General features: G+C 30.8%; 1 protein-coding gene across 1 annotated transcript in view; it reads left to right on the top strand.

The window, feature by feature from the left end:
• The window catches only part of LOC118746811 (nucleolar protein dao-5-like), a gene marked incomplete at its 5' end in the record, with an annotated part of 29,894 nt that extends 20,779 nt beyond the window's left edge, over positions 1-9,115 (top strand). The window contains 4 exon segments of the mRNA XM_036480730.1: positions 7,284-7,465; positions 7,877-8,034; positions 8,154-8,331; positions 8,434-9,115. Of these exon segments, the coding sequence (XP_036336623.1) occupies positions 7,284-7,465; positions 7,877-8,034; positions 8,154-8,331; positions 8,434-8,617 (702 nt within the window).
• Positions 9,116-9,583: the final 468 nt, after the last annotated feature.

Here is a 9,583-nt window from a genome sequence, read left to right on the forward strand (position 1 = left end):
TGATGAAGTGGATTAAATGTAGAATTTTGTGCTGTATCTGTTTTCACTGCTCAAATGATATATGACAGAAAAAAAAAACGAAGTTGAAGAAATAAGTAATTGTTTTTTTTTAAAAAGGGCAAGTTAATTAATGAACCATTCCAGTTGTGGTGGCTACGGGGTTAACCCATATACAGCAAAATTATTTGGACTTTGGTATTGCAATTTTTTTCTTTAAACTGTGGACCTTTCTATTGTGGATATGTATATTGGAAAACAGAGTTGCCAGCTTTCTGAAAATTTTAAATTATTTAAAGACTCAACTGTATATTCAAATTTTGACATTAAAACAAAAAAAGTTTGACGAGATTAAAAAAAACTTCGAAATGGGGTTGCCGCGCTTCTAAAAATTTACAATGACGCCAAAAAGTTTAAATTTGTTCAGTACCGCAATATGGGAATTAAACAGAAGGTGCTATTTAGCATAAGCTTCAGTACTAATATATTTTAAGTAGAATTGCCACCCATCTATCAACTAAAATGAGATAATCACATATGGAAATTAAGTAAAATTATACAATATGGAATTGTCTAAAAAAGAGGTTTGGAAAAAAACTTTAATCCACATCTATTCTTATACAGCAATTGACTTTTGAAAAAGATATAATTCATACATATTTCTGGACAGCGTTGCCACCTATCTTACAAATTAAAATTAGTCACAGGGAAAATTTTTGAATAATTTGAAGTGCTGACATCATAAGTTAAAGTAGTGTTGCCACCTATTTAAAAACCAAGATGAGGTAAATATGTAAGTTGAGCAAAATATTGCAAAATGGATGTGCCTAATGAAATAAAAAACTTTAATTCAAACCTATTATTGCATAGGGTGGCCTATTATCAGGAATATAGTACGAATGAAAGCTCTATATGGAAGTACCATGTATGAGTGAAATATAATAATATGGTTATAATATAAACGGATTTGAAGCAGCTTTAAGCCTTAGATATTTCTGGACATGGTTGCCACCTATCTAAAAATAAAGTTGGTTTCTTAAATGATTTAATTGAATTTTCGCAATATGGGTATCTATTGAAAGATGATTAAGGGAGCTTAACTTTGAAACTATCCCTTAAAAGTATGTTTCGAAAAAAATTAATCTGGTTTAATTTAAAAAAAATTGTCCACGACTTTGCGATGAAGAGGCTGATGAACAATGCCACCAAATATTTTGTCGTTTTATTTTAAATGCTTTCAATTCTATACTCTTGGAATCGATCTTGAGCATCTACGTTTCTTTTACGGGAAAGTTTATATCGCTGTAGATAGATGGCTGCAATAAAAATAATATATCAATTTATTTTGCTTTAGAAATTTTTAATAACATTTATATATATCACGCGGGAAAGTGAATTTCGAAACCATTTAGTATGAATTTTTTTAGGTAATTCAATAAACATGAATTTCTTCGGGCATTTGAAGAATTTTTTTTTTTTGATTTCAGCGTTGCTCACTTTTCATTGTATAATTATAATGAGTTAAAAAAAAAGCTAAAGATTAGCTAAAGTAGAAAGTCCTAATCGGTGAACTTCAGCAATAGCAACAAGCATAGCAGTAATATATGTACATATGTATGCACTTGCGTACCTAGGCATGTGCATAAAATCTTGTTGAAAATGTTTATCAAAACAAAATAAAGAATAATACATATTTTTTGCTTGACAAGTTATTAATTCAATGGCAAGAGATGTCATTGCCCTTTACTGTAGGTATTTTTATATGTACTACCTAACTATATAGGAGTATCGTAGCGTTAATTATACCTTCGTGCACACACACGTGTATCTCATATGATGTACTTATATGCATGTAGGTGCATTAGGCATATGACTTTTTTATTTTTATTTTTATTTTTTAATTAAATATACTGATAAAGAGACGATGCGGAATGATGTAAATTGGCTCAAAAAGTTCCCTCAGGGAAGCCTGGAGAAAAAATTAAATTTTATTGAAAACCCAATACATTTCGGTACATTAATCTGGAAAGACCCTATCAGAAATTTATATTTCTTTAACGAGTGATGAAAAACAGCATAGAAAATCAAGTTCTTTCGCTGCGAATTTTTTTTTTAAGGCTGTTGTTATTGAAGAGTGTTAATAATTTTATGCTGTAGTAGTTATTTTTAAAATCCAATAGGTTTTTGGTGTTAGTAATCGGCAGACTTTTGTACAATATTGAATTTGAAAAAAAAAAAATGAGTTTGGGCCTTTCTGTATTAAGTTAGCGAAGTTCTTAAAGTTTTAATAAAAGTATATACTTTTAAATTCCGAGTGATGTTTTACAAAAACTCAAAATTGCGGATCCAATATGGCGGCTAATTTTTGAAAAATTCAATAGATTCACTTCAAAATTGTTACTCGGTTATTTCTGCGATCACTGATCTCGAATCTGGTGCTAGTTTTCACCGTTTCACAGTTTCATCTGGTGCTAGTAGTAACCGAGTAAGTTTTGAAAAATTATCCGCCGTAATGGGTTCGCCATTTTTAAATAACACCGGATTCGTGATCAGCGACCCCATAAATACCCAAGTAACTATTTTGAAGTGAATACAACACACTCAGCATTAAAATGTAGTTATGTTTAATAAAATTTTAAGAGCTTGCCCGATTTCAGTACCACATATAAAAATTCCTTAAAAAAGCATATATATATATATATTGGTGAGAACTTTTCATCATACAACGAAGTTTTTTCTGCCAAAAAAAAACTTCAAAAGTTCCAAATTTCACAATTCCCCGGATTTTGCAAAATTTTTTTTTTTTTAATCTCAAAAACTATTATATATAGTTACAAAAAAAGCTCTGTTCTAAAGGTGGGGCTAAAATTTCTAAAGAAAAAAAATATTACGGAATTTGGAATTTTAAAAAATCGCAAAAGCAAAAACTTGTATACATTTTTAGTTGATTTTTTATTTTTTTTAATACGTCTAACTGGTCCTAAATGATCTTGCAATTTTCAAGGTGTTTTTTTAAAGAAATAAATTTTTGAACTTTGAAAAAAAAAATTGCAATCTCTAAAAAAGTTATGTTGAACAATTTTTACTTACTTAAATTTTATTTTTAAAGCCTTACTTTTAAAGCGAGTCATATGCCTAATGTACATACATATGTACACAATTATGTGCATATAAAATTTTTTATTTACTGCAGCATGTGCAAATGAAATATGAAGAACGCTGCATAGAGTACCGTTCACAGTATAATTGAGTTGAAAAACGTGAACAAATGTGTTGGCAATAAAAAAAAAACGAGTGAAATGAAGGCAACGAAACACAAAAACAAAAAGCCAATCAGCTAGTCGTCAACTATGAGTTGTGCAGTGTGGGCATTGAGATGAAAGTGCCGGGTGTTGGCGAGAGTGATTCACACGGCATGCCATTAACTCATATACTAGGCATGCATACATACATACATATGTATACGGACAGACGTGCCAGCATGCCATGCTATAAAGCATTTTTTTACACCACATCATAAATGGGCAGTTTTGTAGGCAAATGTAATAGCAAACTTGATTGTCTTCTTCATTAAAGCATTGCCATGTAAAGAATTGAATAATAGAATTTCACTTTCGTTTTCCCAAGCCTTTGTGAAATTATTATTATATATTGTACCTGCCTAATAACAAGTGATTTCTTAGCAAATTGGCAATTAATAAGATTTTCCCTTCATATTTTTTTTTGTATTTTTACCGAGCATGCGCGCAGCACAGGTGAGAGAGAAAATGGAACAGCAATCAAACGAAAAAAAAAAAAACAGAATGAAAAAAAATAAAAAAAATAATAATAATGAACAAGTAGCCGCTCGCTCGCTCGCTCGTTCGCTGCGTGCGACATTTTGAGAAGAAAAGAAAGTTTGTCACTTAAGTCTTTCGTTTTTGTATTGGCTTGGTGGCACAGGTAGCCGCTCTATTATCTTCATACACACACACATATCTACACAAATTTAAATACTATTTAGCGTATGTGTGTTTGCGGCGCGCCTTTTTTCCTACACATCGACTATTATCATATCATTTACATTCTATCGCCATTGCAGCTCCATAGAGGTTAGTGGAACGACATGCAGCAAATATTTACTTGTGGCATGCCATTGATTGAATTGTTTCACAGTAATCAGTCCATTCAGTTTATTGTTCATTGTTTTTTTTTTTTTTTTATCAAAAACCAAAACCAAACTACATGCTTATGCACATACATATGTATAATTGCTGCTGATAATGAGATTTATAGTCAAATAAAATTTTCACATTTTTTGATTTCTCTCTCGCATAGTCCAAAAAAGGGAATGTTATAAAGACGTCGGACATGGTTTGCCGTCGATTGTATTAACTTTGTATATCTACATTGGTTCGCATGTTGTACGTATGTATGTATGTATGTTGGTTTATGCGCATATCGCATAAAATCGTAATTAACAACTTCTAAAAGAGGAAGCATGTAGTGAAAGTGAATAAGCTTTTACGCTGGCTCACTAACTTGCTTTGACCTATAAAAAAAAAATTAAAGAAGTTTTAAATTGATTGCCATATATAATCGGCAAAATCACAAACAAGTTCACATAACTACGTATTCATTACATTTAGATACTTATGTACATACATATATCCGAGTGTTTATACGCGCGTATCTGTGCATACTTTTGCCTGCACGGAAATAAGTTTCGCATTTAAACTTTCACACCAACTCTTTTTTTAGACGATGAGATCACAAATATACAAAACTATTTAAAATTAAAAAAAAAGCCAAAAATAAAGGGGAGGTTAAAATTACATTTTATCGAGGAAGTTCTACGTAAAAAAAAAAAAACTATGATAATAATAATTTTGGTATAGTAAAAATTAGCGTTTTTCCATAGCTAAATGATTGATATACTCGATGTTATCCAAAATTTTTTTTTTGGGCGAACCTAGGGGTACCCTTTTAAAATTTTGGCAGATTTTGACAGATTCACTCGGCAATCAACTTTTTTTTAATAGTCCAAATTAAATAATCGAAATACTTCCTTAGCAACAGATACTGATTTTTGGACAGCTGTAATTTACTAACATTAGGGTGGTAGGAACTGAGATCTGGTAGATAACTAATAGCAGGTTTTCTTAACGTAATCACACAGGTATTTTTAATGCCCAACTTTGTCGTTTAAATATGTGTCATTTAATGCCTAGTGGAAATCCGGCATAACAGTGCGGCAAAAGGTCTTAACTGATAATTAAAATAGGAAGTTATTATGGCAGTTCCATCTTAAATGTAAAAAAATGATGATTTTCGGAGCGATTGCCTTCGATTTGATTAAAATTTTGCGCACGGGCTAAATTCATACTAAAACTGACAGAAATGAACTTTAAAAAAATTACTTAAAAATGATGGGCATGGCAATTAAAGGTGGTCGTAGACAAATCAGGCTAGAGGTCTCAATTTAATACATACATTTAATAAATACATTTTGACACATAAGTGTTGTTTTGCAGAAAAGTATTCATTAAAAAAAAACGAATTTTCAATTTTATTGTGAAATAAAAAAAAATATAAATTATTTCTCAAAAACTCACCCCCACCGATTAATAACGATGAAACCATGTTTTTCTAAATGTCTGGTTTTTAATATAGGAAAGTAGTTTCTCAGTTTTCTAGGTTGGCGATTTAAGCGTTTTTTTTTCAATTTGAAGTTGGTGCTAGCAGCGCAGTATTTAAGGCAATTAAAAATAATTTTTAAGGCAATTAAAAATAATTTTTAAGGCAAATATGTATAATATCAAAAAGCCGCTTTTTGCGCTTTGGTGCAAACAAACATCAAGAACTTGTTTGCACTTTTCCTTCATGTTACTTTCATGGTTTATGGATCATACCAAAAATAAATTACAACTTCAGATTTCTCGGACCCCAAAACCACTAGAAAGGCCTTTTGATGTTATTATTAATATTTGCATTAAAAATCACTTTCAATTGTTTTAAATGCTGCTCTGTGTCGCAAAATTCAAATTAAAAAAAAACGCTTAACCCTTCTACAATTTTTGGGTCAAAATGTCCCAATTTTCATGAAAAAATTCTTTAATTACAAAGTTAGGCAATTTTAAATATTTAAGCTGCGGCGTTGTCTATCCGTTAAAAGCATAATCAGCTATGGTTTTTCAAAAAATAAAAGGTTTTTTTTTTTTTATTTTATTTTGTTTTCTAGAAGGCAACATAGTTTTTCCATACATCCACAGTGTTTCTGGGTAATTTTGACCCAATAGATTACTCAGTAAAAATACAGAACTTGCCGATAAAGTTTATGCATATGATAAACAAAATATTAACTGGATCCATATTGAAGTATCGTTTTTTTTCTAAAATTTACAAATTTTTATCATTGGGTCAAAATGAAATTGTGAAATTATTATTTGTTATTTAAGGGTAACTTTGAACCGGCAAGCATACAGCACTTTCCGATAAAGTATTTGCCTTCGAAAAATTAAATATTAACTGAATTCAATCTTTTTTTCTTAAAATTGAATACAAATTTTATTACTGGGTCAAAAAGACCCAAAACATTATAGGAAGGTGTAAATCCCAAAAACTGCAGAAGGTTTAAAATCGCCAACCTGATAAGACTGAGAAATTACTTTCCTATATGCAATCCAGACTTTCAGAAAAACTTGGTTTAATCGATTCTCCCGAAATAAAATAAAAGGGGAGGGACCTACAGTTTTACGCCGACTCCGAACCGTGATTGCATTTTTATGGCAAGCGGTTTTTCATAGCAGAAATACACTCGGAAGTTTGCCATTGGCTGCCGAGGGGCGACCACTGTTAAGAAAAAAACATTTTTTTTAAATTTTTTTGCGATGTTGCTCTGACCAGGGCTTGAATTCAGGCCCTGCGGAGTGGTAGCGCGCACTGCTAAAAACTACACCACAGCGGCCCACCGTTTGATAAGGAATTTTATCCGATTTTATTAAAAAAATTAATTAATTAAATCGGACGAAAATTGAGACCTCCAGACTAATTTGTTCTCTACCACCTTCATTTGCCTCACTGTGCGCCTGTGTGTGTGTATTTGATTTTGTCTCTTGTTATTTCAAAATAGAACACAGTGCAATGGATATGCGAAGTTCGGTTTCTATACAAATGATACCTTTTTCAAATGTTTTTTTTTCTGTATATGAATATAAAAATAACTATCTTTTTTGTCACATTACATACCATACTTTTAATCATTTTATAACGTATATTTTATCATTTTCTCAATTTCTTTATTTCAGATCACATTGGCCATAGTTATTATTACTTTAAATATGCACATTTGCAGAGCGGCTCTTTGGCCTAACTTTAGTAGTGAGAAAGCTGAAAAATGTAGTGGCGGTGTGGGCTTAAAATACTTATCCGGTGATGCGCTCACCGATTCACCAGATTGTTTAGGACCAAACAACTCACCTTATCCGAGGTAAAATACAAAAACAAAAAAAATTAAAACAAAAATGTTTCCATTTAAAATTAATTCTTCGACCTTGTATAAGTTAAGGAGTAACTTAAATTGAAATAAAAAAAAAATATTTCATATAGAAAAGAACTTAATTCTTATTTTTCTTTTTAAGCAATGTCGCGCACATTTTTTATGACCACGTTTGCTATTTAATGCCTAGTGGAAATCCCACATTAAAGACTTTTTAGCAATGCAAAGGCATGTCTATGTATTTTTTTAATGCCTAATTCTGCCAATAAGATGTTTATTATATAATACCTAATAAAAATGCGGCATATGCAAGTCTTAAGAAATTTGAATGCCTTCTAAAAGTTATTTTCTCGCTAAAATTTGAAAATTATTACCGAAATATTTAATTTTATCTTTCAATAGTGCGGCTGTGGCACGAACCTTTTCGAATTGGAATGGCAGCGCCAGACGTGGCCGTCAAAGCAAATTCCCCTCAACTCTGGACCCGGCGATAACAAAAAGCGCACTACTGCGTGCCTACGATGAAGTTAACAACGATTCTCCCGTCAGCAATCGTTATGGTGCGTAGCGTACTTATTACATTTCCAACTACTAAGTAACTAATGTATATTTATAAAATAAATAAAAAATAATTGTCTTGCATAACCCGCTATCAATCATTTTTTTTCAACTATTTCAGGACGTTCCTTATCAAATGGACCAATTGTCCAGTGCAGAGAAACGCCATCTCGATTATGTAAAACACGCTACAATACAACGGCGCCAATGTATGGAGTTAGTTTGACTTCAGGACAGCCAGTGACTATTGTACAAAAATTTCCCGATCTGTTACAACAAGTCGTTTTTGAAGTTTGCGAGTAAGTAAGAATAAATGAGATTATACTTTGTAAAAGCATTTTAAATTTTCGTTATATACTTCTTCTTGTACAATTTAAACATTTCTCTCATTTCGAATTCAGATCGGGTGAATGTGATGTTGTACGCGGCGAATGTACTCAAACTTATGTGCCGTACCTGTTTCTTGTTATACCACTGGGTCCAGTCACGTTGACTGGTCAGGACTATGTGCTGGTTGAAAGTGGTTGTGTTTGCAAACCGAAATACTCGACGGGGGCAGCACAGGAGCCAAATATGATACCATAATTTCAACACAGAGCCAAATAACTAAATACAAACACACAGAAATGGATTATGTTAAAAATAATATTTATCTATGCACTATTGATATACTGTTACATACACATAAAAAAATGGGCATTTGTTTGCATAAAAATAATGGAAAATTGTTGCCTATAGAAACATAAGATGCCCGTGTACTGAAACAAATGCAGTTTAGTTGGTGCAAGACAAAAAATCTATAATTTTTTATGCATTTTAGGAAAACATTTATGAATATTTGCAACGAATGCCCATTTTGCGTATTTTTTTTATTTATCATTAGCATTAAATTCAACAAGTTTTCTCTGTTGAAAGGTTATAATTAGTTATACATATGTACATTAAGATTAGTTGTAAAATACATATGTACATAAGTATGTATTTAGTTATTAAAAAAAAAAAACAGGAATTGAGTTTTAGGTACATTTTTACTTAGTGCTGATGTGTGCGTTAAGATTTATCGAGTTAAATATAAAAAAAATACAGTAATGTTATAGTAAAGTTATAATTAAACAAAAATATGCATTTATTTAGTAGTTTTCAAAAAATTCTTTACATAAATATTTACACAAATAGAAATGTATTTAAACAATTTTTTTTCGTTAAGCACAAAAATAGGAAATGTTTTTTTTTTTTTTTGCCTTAAGAATATATATGTATGTCTTTCTGTAACAGTATATCAATAAAACATTCAGAAATATGAATGCATATTTTTAGGGTTGATTATTTATTGAATACATACTTAAATAAAGCATAATTTAATTATTTTTAAGTTAATAAAATAGTAAGTACATATATGTTTGTACATATATGTATGTATGTATGTAGGTATACATTTATAAAAATTTATATATATACACATACATGCATACGTGTTTGCATTTCATGCTTTTGTAGCATGATGAGGTTAACAATTAAAAATAAAAATATCTGTCTTAAATATGTATTATT

The sequence above is a fragment of the Rhagoletis pomonella genome, unplaced genomic scaffold (assembly GCF_013731165.1).
Source record: "Rhagoletis pomonella isolate Grant_MI unplaced genomic scaffold, Rhpom_1.0 Rhpom_scaffold_00011, whole genome shotgun sequence".
Classification (NCBI taxonomy): domain Eukaryota; kingdom Metazoa; phylum Arthropoda; class Insecta; order Diptera; family Tephritidae; genus Rhagoletis; species Rhagoletis pomonella.